This window comes from Narcine bancroftii, chromosome 4 (genome assembly GCF_036971445.1).
Source record: "Narcine bancroftii isolate sNarBan1 chromosome 4, sNarBan1.hap1, whole genome shotgun sequence".
NCBI lineage: Eukaryota > Metazoa > Chordata > Chondrichthyes > Torpediniformes > Narcinidae > Narcine > Narcine bancroftii.
Window position 1 is genome coordinate 127,209,279 of NC_091472.1, and position 18,984 is coordinate 127,228,262.

Consider the following 18,984-nt stretch of genomic DNA (forward strand, 5'->3'; position numbering starts at 1 on the left):
TGGATGATTGATGGTTGATGCAGGCTCAGTGACTTGAGGCGTGATTCCAGAAAACTGACAAAATAAAGTGCTTTTCCAGTCTGCAGGGACAAGGAAAAGGAACACGATCATAGAAAGTAGTGAAGAGGAAGATGAGGAAGATGAGGAAGAAAAGAAGACAAAGACAATTCCAAAATTCTCTGAATCAAAGCGCCTGAAAAAAGACACAACTGATGTGGTGGAGGTAAAACCAGAATTACAAATTTCTGTACAATTCTCATTGGTCTCTTTTTATTTTTTTCCCCACAGTATACCTCTTAGTCTCTCCCTTTGCTGTTTGTAATTCAATATCACTTGAAGTTAGGTAATTTGTTGCCCATCCCTTATAATACTGCCTTTTTTGTGCTTTATATAAATATAGTTGTGTGTGTGTAAAATATAGAATATACAGTAAATATATAAAACCTTTCCTAAAGATACTGACTTTCATGCTCAATGTCAATGTGGTGAATCCGTTTACGTTTCAGCAGAAATGCCAAATAATTTTCTCTAAGAATACTTATCCACTCCCTTATGGGCCAGCTATTACCTGAAAGTTTGGAACCTGGCATCTTCCTGCTTATTTAATCTTCTGCTCAATAGCCATTAGCAGAACTATTTTGGAGGTCAAATCTTGAACTGGGCCATTTGATGGGATGTTTGCATTGGGCAGGAGAACTCTCCACTTTCTCTCCTTTTCTGATCCCTACTTGCATATTTTCCCACAATGGTTGTATTTTTACCCTCCCTCGCTTTTATGTTGACCTTAACATTTTGGAAATTAACAAGGCAATTGTGTGTAGTTGTCAGATGTGTGCAACTTTCAGAAGGAAATAGTGAACTGGGGAAGATATTTTATCCAAACAATTCCTCTCCTTCCCCAAATTAAGAAATTTGTTTTTCTTTCATTCATTTTCTATTTGACTTGGACATGAAGATATTTATCAAAGCTTCTCTATCATGTTCCTTTAGTGCCCTCATAATTAGCATCCCTCCCCTCCTCAATTTCTTGTAGAATCAATGTAGATGCAGAATCATGCTCCTGTTTACATCACATGTAACCAATTATCTTGCTTTATTTATTTCAGAATTATGAAAAATATATGGTTTGCATTTCCTCAACAAGTACCTTGTGACATTTGGTTGGCCTGGACAAGTTGGGACAAAGAGCCTGTTTTCATGCTCTACATTTCTAACTGTCTTGTGTTTTGTTGCAGATTTCAGATAGTGGAGGAGAGGTGGAGGAAGAGGAGCAAGTCAGCACCCTGAAAGGTGAGAATGTAGGTTTACATTTTCTGTACAAGAACATTGCTTAGTGTGTTGCAATGACCTCAAATACTCTGCTGGCAGTAAGTGCTGACTCCCATTGATTCATGAAAATCTCAGTGGATCAAAATGACTTTTCAATGTGCTGTTACTTTTTATGATTCACAATGAGTAATTTAACAACCTGGGCATCATGGAGTTTTAAAAAGTTGTTTACTCCAGGCTATTGCGTGCAGTATTTTTTCACCAATGTATTGGGTAATCTGCATCCTGTTACATAAATGTTTTATCTTTTCTGTGTCCAGACCGAGGACTTTTGGTAGAAGTGAAGGTGAATAAGGAATGGCATACAGGACGAGTCACTGCTGTTGCAGCTAGTAAACAGTCAGTGCGGTGGAAGGTCAAGTTTGACTATGTTCCAACTGCAACTACTCCAAGAGACCGATGGTGAGAAAATCATGGTTGCTTTTAAACTCTCCACTCCCTGCACTACTATGTTAAACATCTCTGTGTTCATGCTGATGTGCATCTGTTTATTAAATCTGACAAGTGAAATTTGCATAGTTCTCCATTTTAATCCATTTCCTTCCATCTATACTTCACCAAAGTCTGTACTAAATGCAAAACTTTTCATTGATTTTATATAAGTAAATTTTAAAATTAAACAGAGTCCATCCGTTTAAAGGGACATTGGCCATACGAATAAAAAAATTTTGTGAAGGTATATAAAGTATTGAGCTGTGTTGATTATCTGCTCTTGAAGTAATCTACAAAGGTTTTCCATGAATATATTAGGTAATCCACATTTTGTTATTTGGTATATTAATAGCTTGAACTTGGACCTGGAACATTAGCTCACTTTCTCTTTGCACAAATGCTACCTAAACCTGCTGACTATTTCCAGCATTTTGTTTTCATTTCTGGCATCTGCAGCTTTTTGACTTTCTTTACATGTAAACAGCATAATTTCATAATTTTCAAAATGATAGCAAGGAAAAGAATTGGAGATCTAATTTACTTTCAGGATGGCAGAGAAATATCAGGTCTATGGGATTGACTGGATCAGAGATGGCACAGGCAACCAATACTATGTTAGTCACAGCATGACATCTCTCCAAGAACCACCTTCTGTCCCATGAGTGTACTTATGAGCTCAAAGCATAATAAATAATGAAATGCCACTTAAAGGAGCAAATTTCTTATTTTATTATTTTAGAGCTATTCCAACTTTCAAATTTTGAAATTGACACTTTTATAATAAGTTGGCATATGGTTGCAGGCAAGCATCTTGTGCTTTTGTTTCCTCTTCCCTACCCTCTCTAACTCCTCCCTATTATACAGCTCAGGGGCTGCCTGCCGAGTGTTTCCAGCATTTTCTGTTTTTATTTCAAATTTCCAGTATCTAGCGTTTTTAATTTCAAACTGGTCATGAGAAGTGATCAGAAGTTGATTTCGCTGAGAATGTGTTTTCTCTGCAGGGTTGAGAAGGGATGTACAGATGTGAGGCTGATGAAGCCACCGTCTCCTGAATACCAGGCACCTGACACACTGGGTGGAGAGGAAGACATATCTGTGGAAACGGGTTCCACTTCAGACAGTACCAGGATGGAGCCAGACACGACACAACCAACAACCAGCAAAGAGACTGTGGAAGCACTTGTCCTCAGCTTCAGGTGAAGGGATAAATGGCTTTGTCCCATTGGACTGTTGACTCAATGCTCAAGGAAATTGTGCAAATACTGTAGAACCACAAGAAATAACATCTTTCTGATAAACTGTTCAGTGGTGGTCCTATTTTTCCTCTTAGGAATAGGAAGATATTTGCTTTTCAATATTCATGCATCATAGGCAGTTGTTTATTTTGGGATACATTAGGTGTTATGAACTCTTCAGATTCAATTCTAGATTGTCAGTAACAGCAGCAAATTAAGACAGGAAATATTTGATCCTCACTTGAGCTTTTCCACTATGGCTCACAGGGTAACTTATTTTTTTCAAATTTATTTCCCTCGATTCACCACTGCATCATCTTGGGGATTAAACCACCATGGTCCTGTAGGCCAATAATGCATTTATCGGCAGTTTCTGATAGCATTTCCAATAATTACCTACACGTTATATGTTTGGAGCTGATTTGTTTCCCGTTTGAAAAAAGAAATTCACCCAAGCGACTGTCATTGTTGAGATTTTATTCCCATGAGTGGTTTGTCCAATCTGTCCTCATTCTATTTATCATATTTAATACATAGATATTACAATAATTTTTCCTTGTTCCTTGTATTCAGAAATACTTTGCGGTATTTTCTGCCACCAAATTACAGGATAACAAAGGAGGAGCTAAGTTCAATGACGCCGGAAGAACTTGCTTCATTCCCTCTGGTAATTTAGCTCAACGTCCTTACTTTGTTATAGCTATGTTTTTTGTATATCCTGGGAGTTGGTAGATACAAAAAATGCTGCTTCCATGCCTCCTTGGCTGGGCTCTGCATGCACCAGATCAGCCATTCTCAAAGTTTAAGTTGGGGGGGGGGGGGGGGGGGGCAGGGGTCACAGACGGAATAACTTTTTTTTTCTATTGTTGGTAGAAATACCAAAGACACCAATTAATACTGGTTCAATGGGGAAGGTGGCCCATAAACTTTGAGCATTGACCTAAAGGGACCATAGCTAAAAAATAAAGTTGAGAATGGCTGCACTAGATTTTCTTTAACTCCTCCTGAAATGGGACTCTTGAATTCATAGAGACATACAACATGAAATCAGGCCATTGAGCTCACCACATCCACACCAACCAGTGGGCACACATCTCCCAGCACTTTGCCCATATCCTAAGCCTCAGTGATTTAAGTACTTATCTGGAACTGCTTAAATGCTGAGAGCATCCAAATTTAGCCACTTCACAGTGCATTCCAGGTACTTACCACTCTGAGTTAAGTTCCCCCTTATCCAAGTTCAATGTCCTCTTATTTTGTCTATTTCCGATACTGGGAAATTCTGCAATCTACCCTATCTGTACCCCTCTTAACCTCCGCTGCTCCAGGAAAAATGGCCACAACTTCTCTAGTCTCTCCTCAAAACTGTTCTCTCCCAGATAGCATCCTGAGGAATCTCTACTACATCCTTCCTGTACCTTGGTAACCAAAACAGCACAAAGTGCTCAGCTGATGTCTGATCAAGTTGTATCATCACCTCTTTGCTTTTGTATTCAATATCTTGTCCAATGAAAGCCATCATCCCATATCCCTTCCCAACCACATTTTCTCTTCGCACTGTCAGCTTTAGGAATCTCTGGAGTTGTACTCCAAGTCTTTGTGTTCATCAATAGTCCCTAAGACCCTACCATTTATAATATATTCTAAACTCATAAATGTTCCCAAAATGCTTCATCTCACATTGGACTCCATCTGCCATTTCTCAACCTATTTCACCAACACATTGCTATTACTCAATCTAAGACTATCCTCCACATGAATCACGACTCCCGCCAAACTTTGTTTCATTTGTGAACTTACTGATCGCGTATCCTACACACACATTTATGTTAATGTAAAATAAAAACCAATAAATTAAAAATTAAGTACTGGCAGCGAGTAAGAGTTACAGTCTACAAAGTATATGACAATAACTCATTATCATTATAATCTAAATCATTTGTGTATCTTGCTAGCAGCAATCCTTATTACCCATCTATAGGGAAAATGTTCGATAGGTAAAGTGCTAGATTTATTAAAGTTACTTTCCTAAATTGTTAATTGAAAAATATTTCATTTTGTCTGCAAAAACAGAAAGATTACTTTGAGCAGTATGAAGAAGGTTTGAAGAACCTCTGCACTGCCTACCAGACCCGTGCTGAAGAGCGTGTCCGAACAACAGAGAAAAAGTTGCAACAGAATGATGCAGAGCTGACAGATGCACAGGAAAAACTCTGCAAACTGAGGAATAACATAGTGGAGTTACTGCGGAAAGTTCAAGAGGTAACTCTGCTTACTGAATAGCACACTACAGCACAGAAACCGTCCATCTCGCCCTTCTCGTTTGTGCCACACCTTTCATTTAGTTCTACTGGTCTGCACCCAGTCACTAGCCCTCCATACCCCTCCCAGTTTCTTCTCAAATGTTATAATTGATCCTGCATTCACCACTTCAGCTGGAAGCTTATTTCACACCACTGTCTGTGTGAAGAAGTTCCCTGTAAATCTTCTCCCTTCACTCTTTAACTCATGTCCTCTGGTTTGTATCACATCAACCCTCAGTGGAAAAAGCCTATCTACATTTACTCTCTCTCTATCTCCTTCATCACATCTCCCTTCATTCTTCTACACTCCAAGGAATAATGTCCAAACCTATTGAACCTTTCCCTGTAACTCATTTCCTGAAGTCCTGGCAACATCCTAGTAAATCATCTCTGCACTCCTTCTATCTTATTGATATCTTTCCTGTAGTTAGGTGACCAAAACTCTAAATTTGGCCTCACCAATGTCTTATACAACTTAAACATAACATCCCAACTCCTGTATTCAATATTTTGATTTATGAAGGCCAATATGCCAAAAGCTCTCTTTACTCTATCCACTTGTGATTCCTCAGTGCTCTACCATTTATGTCCTTTCTTGGTTTGCTCTTCCAAAATGCAACACCTCACCTTGTCTGCATAAAATTCCATCTGCCATTTATTAGCCCATTTTTCCAGCTGGTCCAGATCCCTCTGCAAGATTTGAAAACCTTTGCTGTTCACAACGCCTCCATTCTTAGTGCCTTCTGCAAACTTTCTGATCCAATTTACCACATTTATCATCCAGAACATTGATATAGGTGACAAACAACAATTGTCCCAGCACTGATCCTTGAGGCACACCACTAATCCTTGAGGCACACCACTAATCACAGGCCTCCAGTCTGAGAAGCAATCATCCACCAACTCTCTGGCTTCTCCTGTCCAGCCATTGTTGAATCCAGTTCACTAATTCACCATGAATACCTAATTAACCTCCCATGCAGGACCTTGTCAAAGACCTTACTAAAGTCCACATAGACAATATCCACAGCCTTTCCTTTGTCAGCTTTTCTGGTAACCTTCTCAAAAAAATCTATGATAGGTTAAACACAACCTATCACATACAAAGCCATGTGAACTATCCATAATCATTCCACGGCTATCCATATAATTGTATATCCGATCTCTTGGAACACCTTCCAAGAGATTACCTACAACTGACGTCAGGCTCACTGGCCTATCATTTCCAGGGTTACTTTTGGAGCTTTTTTAAAAACAATTGAATAAGGTGAGCTACCCTACAATCCTCTGGCACCACACCCGTGGCTAAGGACATTTTAAATATTTCTGCCAGAGCCCCTGCAATTTCTATACTAGCCTCCCTCAACGTCCGAAGGAATATCTCGTCAGTCCTTGATGATTTATCCACCCTTATTTGCTTTAAAACAGCAATCACTTTCTCCTCTTTAATCTGTATAGGTTCCATGACCACACTGATGGTTTTCCTTACTTCCCATGACTCTGTGTCTGTTTCCTGAGTGAATACTGATTTTAAAAAAACATTCAAGACCTCTCCCATCTCTTTTGGCTCCATACAAAGCCGACTACTCTGATCTTCAAGGGGACCAATTTTGTACCTTACTATCCTTTTGCTCTTTAGGATTTACCTTCACATTGACTGCCACAGCAACCTCATGTCTTCTTTTAGCCCTCCTGATCTATTTCTTGCATTTTTTTATACTCCTCAAGTACCTCATTTGCTCCATGTTGCCTACACCTGTCTTCTTCTGAACCAGATCCCCAATATATCCTCGAAAACCAAGGTTTCCTCTGCCTTCTAACCTTGCCTTTGATCCTGACAGTAACATACAAACTTTGTACTCTCAAAATTTCACCTTTGAAGGTCCTCTACTTACCTCACACATCTTTGCTCAAAAATAACATCGTAATCCACACATTCTAGATCCTTTCTCATTTCCTCAAAATTGGCCTTTCTCCAATTTAGAATCTCAACCCAAGGCCCAGATCTATCCTTCTCCATAATTAATTTGAAACTAATGGCATTATGATCACTGGACCCAAAATGTTCCCCTACACATACTTCTTTCTCCTGCCCTGTTTCACTAACTAGTAGAAGACCCAGTATTGCATTCTCTCGAGTTGGCACCTCTACATATTGATTTAGAAAACTTTGCTGAATCCAAGCCATCCAGCTCTTTTATAGAATGGGAGTCCCAGTCAATATGTACAAAATTAAAATCTCATGCTATCACAACCTTATGTTTGCTATCGCTACAGATTTGCTCCTCCAATTCACGCTGACTATTGGATGGTCTATAATACAAGCCCATGGGTGTGGTCATTCCTTTCCCATTCCTCACCTTCTCCCATTATAGCCTCAGTAGACGAGCCCTCTGGTCTGTCCTGCCCTGAGCACAGTTGTGATATTTTCCCTAACAAGCAACGCCACTCCTCCCCCTTTCAACCACATCTCAAGCAACAGAATCCCAGAACGCTAAGATACCAGTCCTGCCACCAAGTTTCACTAATGGCCACAATGTCATAATTCCACATGCCAATCCATGCTCTAAGCTCATCTGCCTTTCCTACAATACTCCTTGCATTGAAATAGATGGACCTGAGAACATTTCCACCACATTTAACCCATTGACTTCGAACAGTGCATGCAATTTTAACATCATCTTTTCCCACCTCCACTCCTCTATCTACTCTGGTTCCCCTCCCCCTGCAAATCTAGTTTAAACCCACTGGAGCAACATAAGCAAACCTTCCCACAAGGATTAGTCCCCTTCCAGTGCAGATGTAAACTCTCATCGGAATAGGTCCCTCCTTCCCTGGAAGTTAGCCCAATCATCCAGAAACCTGAAGCCCTCCCTCCTACACCATGTCTTTAGCCACGTGTTAAACTGCATTATCCTCCTATTTTTAACCTCACTAGCATGTGGCATGGGTAGTAATCCTGAGATCACCGCCCTGGAGGTCCAAATTCTTCAACCTAGCGCTTAACTCCATGAACTCTCCTTGCAGGACTTCCTCACCCTTCCTACCCATGTCATTGGTCCCTTCATGGACCATGACATCTGGCTGCACAGCCCCTCTCCTGAGAATACCATGAACTCTATCTGAGATATCTCAGACCCTGGCACCAGGGAGGCAACATACCATCCAGGATATGATCTCTTCCACAGAACCTCATATCTGTTCCCCTAACTATGGAATTCCCTATCACTACATCTCACTTCCCTTCCCTTCTTAGCTACAGAACCAGACTCCTTACCAGAGACCTGATAGGTCAACTCCCCCAACATTATCCAAAACAGTATATTTGTTATTGAGGGGGAATGGCCACAGGGTTGCCTTGCACTGCCTACCTGTTCCCTTTCCCTCTCCTGTCACCCATTTACCCTCTTTCTGCCTCCTAGGTGTGATAGTATCCCTGTGACTCCTGTCTATCACCCTCTTATCCAACTGCAATTCCTTAACTCGGATTGTCAGGATGAAGTCATCGGGGATAATACTGACTTCCCCAACGACCCACATTATGCAAGAGGAGCATTCCCCTGCTATGGCTGCCATTCCCACTGTCTATGACTGGATGAACAAAGTATGATATCTAAAAAGAATTGCCCATACCTGTGCCTACCTGCTGAATCCTTTTTGTTCCTCGAATGGGGTGGCCCTTTCTGACTTCAACTCTGATTATTTCTTGCTCTTGCTTGTTCTCACCGTCCTCCTTTGTTTTCAACCGTTGAACTCAATTGCCCAATGTTTGGGGTTGTGAAAAAGGTTTTTGGAAAAAAAAAAATTCACTAAGAACTTCTTTTAAATTAAAATTAAATTGAAATTCCAAACCCCTATTGAATGAAACGTGGAACACAGTCGCTCACACAATTAAACTTTTTTTTTAAAGTATAATTGAGATCTAATGTAGTCTAATGCAGAAGTTGAAGGCTGAAATGAAAGGGGAAAGATTCATAGTAAGTCGAGCTGCTGGATAAAGTGATATGGAAATGCTTGTTGCTGACTCGAGGTAGAGAATCAGCAGGTTGCATTTAAGGTATAACCTTTAGACAAATTGCCTAACATTTTACAGCAACACAGAAAATGTTTGGGATGGCAAATCTTTTAGACCAAAAGAAAAAGGATTTCAGAATGATTTTAAAACGAATGCGATTAATGACTAGGTTAGGAGAGAAAATGCGAGGAACACTTCTGCATCTAGGGCTCCCGCTTCGTTGAGTACCTCTGTTCTGTCTGCTGCAATAGGATTTCAATTCACATTCCCATGCTGACATGTCTGTCCATGGTCTCATGCAATGCCAGACCATCTGCCAGGAATAACATCTCATATTTCATTTGGGCACTCTCAAACCATTAGCACCCCCACCTACCCCCCCGCCCCACCACTCTTTCCCCTATCCATTTGTATCCTTTCCTCCCCTTCCCTGTCCTCCTATCTATGTCCAATTATGACCTTCTGCCTGTGTTCCTCCCTCCTGCCTTTTTTAGGCACTTGCCTGCTTTTTCTCACACCTTGAAGAAGAGCTCAGGCCTGAAATGGTGATACATCATTACCTCCAATGAGTGCCTCCAGCATTGTGTGTTATTGTAAATTGATAGTTTAGATTCCAAACCAGCTCGCCAATAGACTAGTTGTGGAAAGGCATTGTTCTGGCAGGATGCCTTTGACTAGTGGTGTTCCAAAGAGCTTGATGCTAGGATCTTGGTTTATATAATATATAAACAATTTGAATGAAAATATAGATGATACAAAGATTGGTGGAGTTGTGGTCAATATAGAGGGCTATCAAAGAATACAGCAGGAACTGGAGTAGTTTCTGGTGTAGGCAGATGGAGTTTAATCCAAATGTGAGGTATTTGGGGAGTTAAATGTAAGGAGAAAACAACTTTGATGTCAAGGGATCCAAATCTGTATCTCCCTGAAAGTTTCACATGAGGTGGTAAAGAAGGCTTATGAAATGGTTGCCTTCATTGGGTGGGGCATTGTGTACAAGAGCAAGGAAGTCATGTTTCAGCTACATAAAACTGATTAGGCTGCAGGAGGATGTGGAGGCTTTGGAAAGACTACCAAGGAGATTCACCGGTAGGAGCTATAAAGAGCAGATGGACAAACTTGAGTTCTTTTCAGTGGCACATTGGAGGCAAAGTGGAGATTTGATAATGTCTCATAGAGGATGTGTTTTCAATGGTGAGGGGCAGTTTTAAAGATTGGTGTAGAAAATGTGTGTGTTTTTTTTCTATACTGTGATAGGTGCCTGGAATGGGACCAGATATTATAAGGCTACTAGAAAACCATATGAATATGCAAGAAAGAGGAATACATGTCATGTGCAAGCAGCAGTTCTAATGTGGTACCATGTTTAGAACAGACCTGGGCTGTAGGGCCTTTCCTTTGCTGCACTGTTCACATTTTAAATGATGTCCATTGTAATCTTGCAGCCTTTATGTCCCTGCTTATTGTCTAACCCCTCTCTTTGCTCCCTTTGACAATATTCCCCCTCCACACTATCCTTTGCAGGATCTCAACCCAAAACATTCCGAGTTCCTCACAGATGTAAACCATATATGGGTAAAGTCAATAACTGCATTGAAAGTACAAACATTTGGAAGCCAAGTTTATTGGTCACCACTAAATGTTAAATACCTTGAAGAGATCAAGCCTGAAACATTGGTTATGTGTCTTTGACATGCTGAGTTTCCTCCAGCAGTGTGTTTTTAAACTAAACGTTACGATTGTTTGGTTTAACAGGATATTGAAATCAGCACGGATGATGAGCTTGATGCCTATATTGAGGAACTAATTACAAAAGTGGACTGAAGTACCCCTCCCCTCACATACACCTGTTAAAGTGTATTGAAAAGGTCGCTGCAATGTGGACTAAATGTAAGCAGCGTTTTAGAAAAATGTTACTTCATTTTGAGGTTTTAGCTTTAAAGTTTTACACCTTGTTCAATTGGCCTGTAATTTTGTATTATATTTATTAAAAATAGACTGTACCATGGTTTTAAGTATGTGTGTGTATATATATATATATCTACCATTATATAGGTACTTTTTCACATTCTAGATTATGAACACTCATCCGAAATTACACCCTTTCTCTGCGTGAAAAAACACACAAATGCTGGAGAAACTCAGCAGGTCACAGTGCCTTTATGAAGCAAAGGTAAAGATACCTCACCTTTTTGGGCTTGAGCCCTTCATCAAGGTGTGGGTGAGCATGAGAGATGTCTGAACTAAAGGGGGAGGAGACTAGGCTAAGTAGAAAGAGAAAGGAAGTAGGAACTGGAATAACTAGTTAAGGGGGGTGGGGTGGAAGAAGGTGGGGATTCCTTTCTCTGCCTAGCCTAGACTTCTCCCCCCCCTCTTGTTCGGACATCTCTCCTGTTCCCCCACACCTTGATGAAGGGCTCAAGTCTGAAACATCGGTGATGTATCTTTACTTTTGCTACATATAGGCACTGTTTGACCTGCTGAGTTTCTCCAGCATTTGTTGTTTTTTCACTTAACCACAGTGTCCACAGAATCCTGTGTTTTACCCCTTTCTTTGGGTGTTCTGTTGTGGCAATACAGCAGCAGGGTTACTAACCTTTTCATGTGCATGCATTTGTATGAAGTTGAACAGGAAAGTTTCCTGACATTCATATACCTTATGAATGTGGCTGATGTAACTAATGTGTTTGCAAGATCAAGACTTGCTCATTGTTTAGGATTTTTATCTTTTGCATTTAGCAAGAGTTTCTGAGGACAAGGAGATGAATTATTTCTCTGCTTGGGAACAATCGAAAACAGTTGACATATTACAAAAGTAGTTTAGGTCTTTTCTTTTCCCCCCATCCCAAACAGCATTTCCAGGCTTGACTAGATGCTGTCTATTAAGATTATGAACCTACATCCTTCTGTTTTATAACACCAGTCAGGGAAATTTAAATTCAGCTCTTTAAGATCTAATCCAGGAAATATAAGCATTATCAATCTTTAGATTGTATAAGTATATATCAGCAAGTATTAATGTTTTTACATTTAAAGGTTTATAATCTCCAACACATGAAATGATCTTATCCTGATTTGTTTGTATCCCCAAATCATTTCAAGCCAGTAAAGGAACTTGCATCTGTTACCTTTAAGAGGGTGGCATTTACTTCATTCATATCTTGGTCCCAGGTTGCTGAAAAGCCTGAACACAATGAAGCTAAAGTCTGCAGAAGACTCAGATTCAAGCCCCCAAAACTAATAATGCACAAGTAGATTACCACATGTGTTTAATAAGATTATCCATATAGCATTCATTGAAATTAAATAATGTTTGAAAAGAAATTACAAATAAATTTATATTTTAAAAAAGAATGTTCACAGCTCACCAGTGAAAGATATTTCATTGAATACATTTTTTTTGATCATAGTGGGATTAATCTGACCATCTCTTATTGAAGGTAGGTCGAAACAATCCAACACAAAACATGAGAATATTCCATTTCCAGGAACTGAAAATGTTAAAACTTTTTTTAGCGTAAATAAGCAGTGCTCCTGCTGGAGTTTGTTTTGGGGATGAATGCCTTGCTGGAGCTTCAAAGATGAATTGATTCTAACAGTACTTTTGACATTCTTAATTATAACGTGTTATCACCAAGGCCGTGCCAACTGGTTCTCTTTTTTTTAAAACCACAAAATTAATCGTCATTGCTGTAAGGCAAGAATCTAATCTTAAAAGCCTAAACCTGCATAAATACCTTTTTGATTAGTATCCCATTTCTAATTCTGATCACAGGTTGGGGGAATAAGCAAAGTCTAAAACCTAGACTCTTAAGCTAGTGATTCTCAATTTTTTTTCCTCTCACATACCACCTTAAGCAATCCCTTACTATCCACAGAACACCTGTGGCATAGGTGATTATGTGAGTGAAAAAAGGTTAAGAACCACTGCTATAGGGCATCTTGCCTGTTGAGCCTGCTCTGCCATTCAATAAGGTCGTGGCCAATCGAACTCTGGACTTGCTTCCTTGCCAGAACATAACAGATTCAATACTCTGGGACAAGCAGTTCCTCGTCATCTACATCCTAATCTAAATTCCCAAATCTTGAGACTATATCCCTAGTTTTTGTCTCACCTACCAGTGGTAATAACTATCGTGCCTCCATCTTATCTATTCCTTTCATAATTCTGTTTATACAAAAGATCCCTTCTCATTATTTTGAATTCCAGCGAGTATAGTCCCAGGTTATTCAATCTCTTAGTCTAACTCTCTCATCTCTGGAATCAACCTCTTGTACACCACCTTAAAACCCAATGCATCTTTTCAGACACCTCACCAGCAGCTATACTTTGTGAGGTGTCTGAGGAGATTCGGTATGTCACCAAAGATCTCATAAACTTCTACAGGTGCATCACTACCTGGTATGGAGGCACCAACTCTTAAGAACAAGAATAAACTCCAGAGGGTTGTTAACTCAGCCTGTGACGTCACAGGCATCAAGGTCATCTACATGAGGCAGTGTCTTAAAAAAAAGCAGCCTCTCTCCTCAAAGATCCCCACCACCCAGGCCATGCCCTCTTCACTCTGTAACCATCGGGAAAAAGATACAGGAGCTTTAAGACAAGCACTCAACGGCACGAGGACAGCTTCTTCCCCACTGCCATCAGATTCCTGAATAAGCAGTGAACTAAAGATATTGCCTTACTTTTCATGCATTTTTAAAAAATATAGCAATGTTGTAAGATGGTTATATGTTTACACTATGATGTTGCGCAAAACACAGAATTTCATGACAGTAAGTTCCGATTCTAATCTTTTCTCACAGTGAGACCATCACTGCAAACAGCCTCACTAGTACCTGGTAGTTACAGCAGAACCTCCCGGCTCTTGCATTCAATCCCTTCAACAATGAAGGCTTTTCGCCTTTCATGCACAAACATTCCCAAGTCCCTCACTATTTAAATAATAATCAGACCAATCTTACTAGGATGACCTTGCATTTACCAACATTATATTTCATCTGTTAGACCCTTTCCCACTCAATCTCTTGTAGACAATGCACAATTTACTTTTTCATTCAAATTAGCATCATCATCAAACTTTGATACATTTAATCATTACAATACTCAGACCACTCTTACACATCATTAATGTAGATCATGAACAGTTCTGGGCCTAACACAGATCCCTGCGCCACTCCGCTCATTACAGATTCCCACCTCTTCCTTCTATTGATAAACCAATCCTTTGTCCATGCTAATACATTATGCACCCTCATCCACAAATCTTTTATGTAGCATTTAATTGAACACTTTTTGGAAATCCAAGTACACAACATCCATCCTTTTCCCCTCTCTCCACTGTACTCATTATATCCTCAAGGAATGCAAGTGAATTTGTCAAACACTACCCTCCTTTCCTGAATCCATGGTGCACCTGCCAACTGGAACCATTTCTATCTATCTGTTCTGCTAGTTCTTCCTCAAATGATTGCTTCAGGCATTATCCTGACTACAGATGTTAAGCTAATTGGCCTATAATTACCTTCCTTTCCCTTCAATCCATTTTAAAAAAAAAAGTGGTTTGATATTTGTTGACTTCCAAGCTGCTGGAACCTGCTCAAAGCATTGCAGTAAATGATCACAAATCCCTCTACTAAAGCCTGCCATTTCGTTCAGTAGCCTGGGATGCATTCTATCAACATATCTAGCTTTAGGCCAACTAGTTTGCCCAAGAGTACTTCTAGAGGTAGCAATTGTATTAAGGTCCCATTGAATCAGATTGCACAATGCCAAGTTGGGGCCTGCAACCAGGAGCAAAACTGCACAGAGAAACAGACAAAGGTTCAGGTTAATTACCTCACCAGAACTGAAATGTGAGAAATCAATTTTAACACTGAGAAAGAGGTATTAGAGGGAAGATGGATGTCTTAGACAGGGTGAAGACTAAACATTGGAGGAAACAAAATACTTTAAATTCCAAAAGAACTAAGACAAAAGGAAACGTCATTACCCAATATTGTTGACTTCAGTCGTCCAGAGAGCTGCAATGGACCTAAGATGAAGTACTTTTCCTTTTGTTCTCTCATTGGCCTGATATGCCGAGAGGGATGGAGAATTTAAGTGACTGGCATCTAGAAATTCAGTCACTCCTGCAGACCAACTAGAGCTGATCTGCAATGTGGACATCAAACCTGCATTTGGCTTCTCCACTGTCGAGACCATGTTTTGAACAGATTTCATTGGCACTGGTATTGTACTTCTACAGAAAAAAAAAGTTTTTAGTCAATTATAGACCTCAGAGGGAGATAAGAAATGAGCAACACAACATAGCCTTGTTAGTGACATGTGTTCCATAATGAACTTTGGGAGGGAACAAAAATTGACAGATAGTAGCAATATCATGGACAAAAGGCTTAAATTACTTGATGAAATCATTTTTCCAGTAGTACATCATTATCTACAGAGATTTGGGAAGCAAACGGGATCTTTGTTGTATCCTTGCTTTCCCAACTATATTTTATCTGTTTCTGGCAATAATCACTCCAACTAACTTTGAAAGTATGAAATATTGAAGGAAGTAATGTGCAGTTGAAGAGGACAGAGTTTTCACAGAAGCCCTTACCATTTCAGCACAGAATAAATTTTAATCTCCGACAAAGCCCTGCCCTTGCTCTTGATGGTTCTTTGGTTAGACCCTGTCAAATCACCATGTAACTGGGTCATGCTGGCAGAGCAGTTCCAGTGGCGTGAGGGATTATGGGTAAGGAAGATGGCCATTGCTCCCGCATTGAACCGTTGCTGCGAACTGGAGAGGTGTTTTGAAGCAGCAACACATCGCAATTCCCCCCAATCGCGGCTCCATTCCACTCCACCACGGAAGCAGGCACCTGAGTAACTGGGTCAGCAATTTCCCTTTTCAGATCACCAGAGCAAGACGCCCAGGTAATTTTTACTGGATTCCCGGACCATCTCTGAGGTAGGCCAGCGATCCAATTGGGTTCTGACTGGGTTGACCCAGTCAAATCGCCATGTAACTGGGTCGCTAACTGTGCAAGTTGCCCAGTTAACCCCATTTTACATGGCAGTTTGAAAGGGCCTAGAGTCTCACATTTAATCATTAAACTTCCACATTTCATTTTTGCCTTTTATTTTCTTCCTATAAAAATCACTAATTCTCTGCACAGTAAATTTATTTAAATTTTACCCCTGTTTAGGTATAATCATCTTCTGTACTCAAATTTTTAATCATTCTAGTGTCAAGGATCAAGCCATACTGCTGGCAAGGTCCATCTTTCTAAATGGATTTGTCTTCCGAGGAGAGAATTAAATTGACTGGTCTTGTGCAAGTTTAGAAGAATGAACCAATTGAATGTGCTATGAAAAATGTGGCTTCACAGGGTGGATGCAAAAATGGAATTTAAAACTGAGGGGGGGGGGGGGAAACAGGAAAAGACATTCCCAGAGCAAGGACTGAGACAGGAGGCTTTTCATTCTGAATAGCAAATCTTAGAATTCCCTGTCCAAGGGCTGTGGCAGCTCAACTGCCCACTACAATCAAGATGAGTCGATAGCAAGGGATATGGGATTAATAGCTGAGAGAAGAACAGAGGTGCAGTAAAGTAGTAAAGAGAGTAGTACATTGGGGGTCTCTGCGGCTGAGGGACCAGTGCATGCAGTGGGCTGCTGGCAACTCGAGGTGAGGAACACGCAGACTGCTGAAGACTGGCTCGAGGGGTACCAGGCATTAGACTGGAATGAGAGGAGCCAAGGGCACTGAAAGGTTCCTGACTGTTCGGACGAGGAACTCAGGTTGCCAATGGTTTGGACAGCAAGAGCACTGGAGATGAATCTACAGGCACTTGGGGAGGGGAAAAAGACACTCTTTTGCTCCTCTCTGTGTCTAAATGTGAATGTAAAAGGCGATTAGGCAATTCCTGCTAGTGGTGAATCTGTCCACCTTGCAGCAGGCATAAAGAAATTTCATGTAATATGCACACTATGATAATAAATTGAATCTTGAAAGAATAGCTGTGTCTTCACAGAATGATGGAATGGAACTGAATGGCCTATTCCAATTTCCATCTTAAATTAGAAATCTTTCTTTATGCAGCTGTCCAAGATTCAGAATTCAAATATGACGTGAGCTTCAATTAAAATGCTCACCAGAAGCAAACTGAAGACATCGTTGATCAGGACACTAAAACAGTTTAACCTGTTATCTCCCCTTTCCAACTATATCAGTATCATAAAACCCATCTCCCCAAAAAGCTTTCTCCCCTTCTGGGCTATCTGGATATGGATCACGTTTCTGCTTTACAAAAGTAAGAGACCAGAGGTCCTCCAACTCTGCAGTGCTACCATGTTATCATCTCTAAGTACTGTAGGTATACAGCTGGAACATTTATTTCCCTTGGGCCTCTTAAATTTCAATTCCTAACCCACCGAAGTTAGACATAATGAAACATTTTGCCCATTTTTTATTGGCATTTCAGCCTATAAAATTCTTTCTTTTTGTGCCATCTAATGACAATTATTGTACAAAGTTTGATTCTCAAAAAATAATTGAACAGTCACAGTTACACAGATTGTACCTTCCAAAGTACCTCATTCTGTATTTAAAGTGCTTTGGAGTGGAAACTTTTCAATGGTCTCCTCCACCTTCTCCTCAACCGAACGTTTCCATTGTAGAACCTCTTGTTCCAATTTCTTTGCCTCACTAATAATACGGTCCTGCCTCTCCCATACTTGAGAAAAGAGCAGCTGGAGATTCTTGTGCATCTGCTGGATTCCAGGGTCTGCAGCGTGGAGGGGGGGGGAGCTCTGAATCTTACTAACTGGTAGTTTGTCACCTTGCAGATATTGTTCAAATTCTTCATGGGAGAGATTGAGAGAGGGACCATTCAACTTCTCGATAAAGGTGACTGCACAGCACTGGAATGCAAAGAATACAATCGCAAAATAAGAAAATAAAATTCCTTTGATTCTTCTGCTCAATATCATAAAACTTGCAGTTTTCTCAGATTTATTGTTAGAGTACATACATGACATCTCATACAACCCTGAGATTTCTTTCTCCTGCAGGCACAGCAGAATGATTGGTAGTGCAAAGATAACAAATGTAAACAAACTGCAATACAGAGAGAACAAAAGTAAATCAATAAAGTGGACAAGCAAGTCCTTAAATGAATCTCTGATTGACTTTGTCGTTGAAGAGGGGTAGCAGCTGTTCCTGAACCTGGTGGTGTGAGTCTTGTTGCTCCTATACCTCTTTCTTGATGGCAGCAGTGAGAGAAAAGAGCGTGGGCTGGGTGGTGTTGTTCCTTGATGATTGCTGCTGCCCTCCGACAGCAGTGTTCCCTGTAGATGTACTCAATAGTGGAGAGGGTTTTGCCTGTAATGTCCGCACTATTTTTGGAGGGTTTTACACTCGGGGTATTGGTGTTCCCATACCAGACTGTGATGCAGCCAGTCAGCACACCTCAGTAGAAATTTGCCAGGATTTCTGGTGTCATACCAAACCTCCACAAACTCCAGTTTAAAAAAACAAGTTGGAGAAGTGTCAAGAAATTGATCCCTTTCCCTGTGTAATACATTTACCAAATCGAAGTTTACATAATAGAAAAAGTGAGCAATTGGTTCTTGCTGGAGAAGTCCAAAACTATCACCACGCGGTTACTCATTCATGTG

General features: G+C 40.3%; 2 protein-coding genes across 7 annotated transcripts in view; one reads left to right on the forward strand and one right to left on the reverse strand.

Annotated features, from left to right (window-relative positions):
• Positions 1 to 18,267, forward strand: part of morc2 (MORC family CW-type zinc finger 2) — an 88,824-nt gene extending 70,557 nt beyond the window's left edge. For 3 of the 4 annotated variants that reach the window (XM_069932783.1, XM_069932784.1, XM_069932785.1), the window contains 7 exons: positions 80 to 223; positions 1,236 to 1,290; positions 1,590 to 1,731; positions 2,763 to 2,957; positions 3,570 to 3,663; positions 5,070 to 5,258; positions 11,070 to 11,322. In XM_069932783.1, the coding sequence (XP_069788884.1) occupies positions 80 to 223; positions 1,236 to 1,290; positions 1,590 to 1,731; positions 2,763 to 2,957; positions 3,570 to 3,663; positions 5,070 to 5,258; positions 11,070 to 11,138 (888 nt within the window). In that variant the 3' untranslated portion in view covers positions 11,139 to 11,322. Of the gene's footprint in view, positions 1 to 79; positions 224 to 1,235; positions 1,291 to 1,589; positions 1,732 to 2,762; positions 2,958 to 3,569; positions 3,664 to 5,069; positions 5,259 to 11,069; positions 11,323 to 18,153 lie in introns of those variants that run through there. The other variant, XR_011356132.1, reaches the window with a different exon arrangement.
• Positions 12,567 to 18,984, reverse strand: part of LOC138761130 (rab5 GDP/GTP exchange factor-like) — a 41,712-nt gene continuing 35,294 nt past the window's right edge. The window contains exons 9-10 of one of the 3 annotated variants that reach the window (XM_069932786.1): positions 17,901 to 18,228; positions 12,567 to 15,556 (exon numbers count right to left, since the gene is read on the reverse strand). In XM_069932786.1, the coding sequence (XP_069788887.1) occupies positions 17,902 to 18,228 (327 nt within the window). In that variant the 3' untranslated portion in view covers positions 12,567 to 15,556; position 17,901. Of the gene's footprint in view, positions 18,229 to 18,984 lie in introns of all 3 variants that reach the window. The other 2 variants (XM_069932787.1, XM_069932788.1) reach the window with 2 other exon arrangements.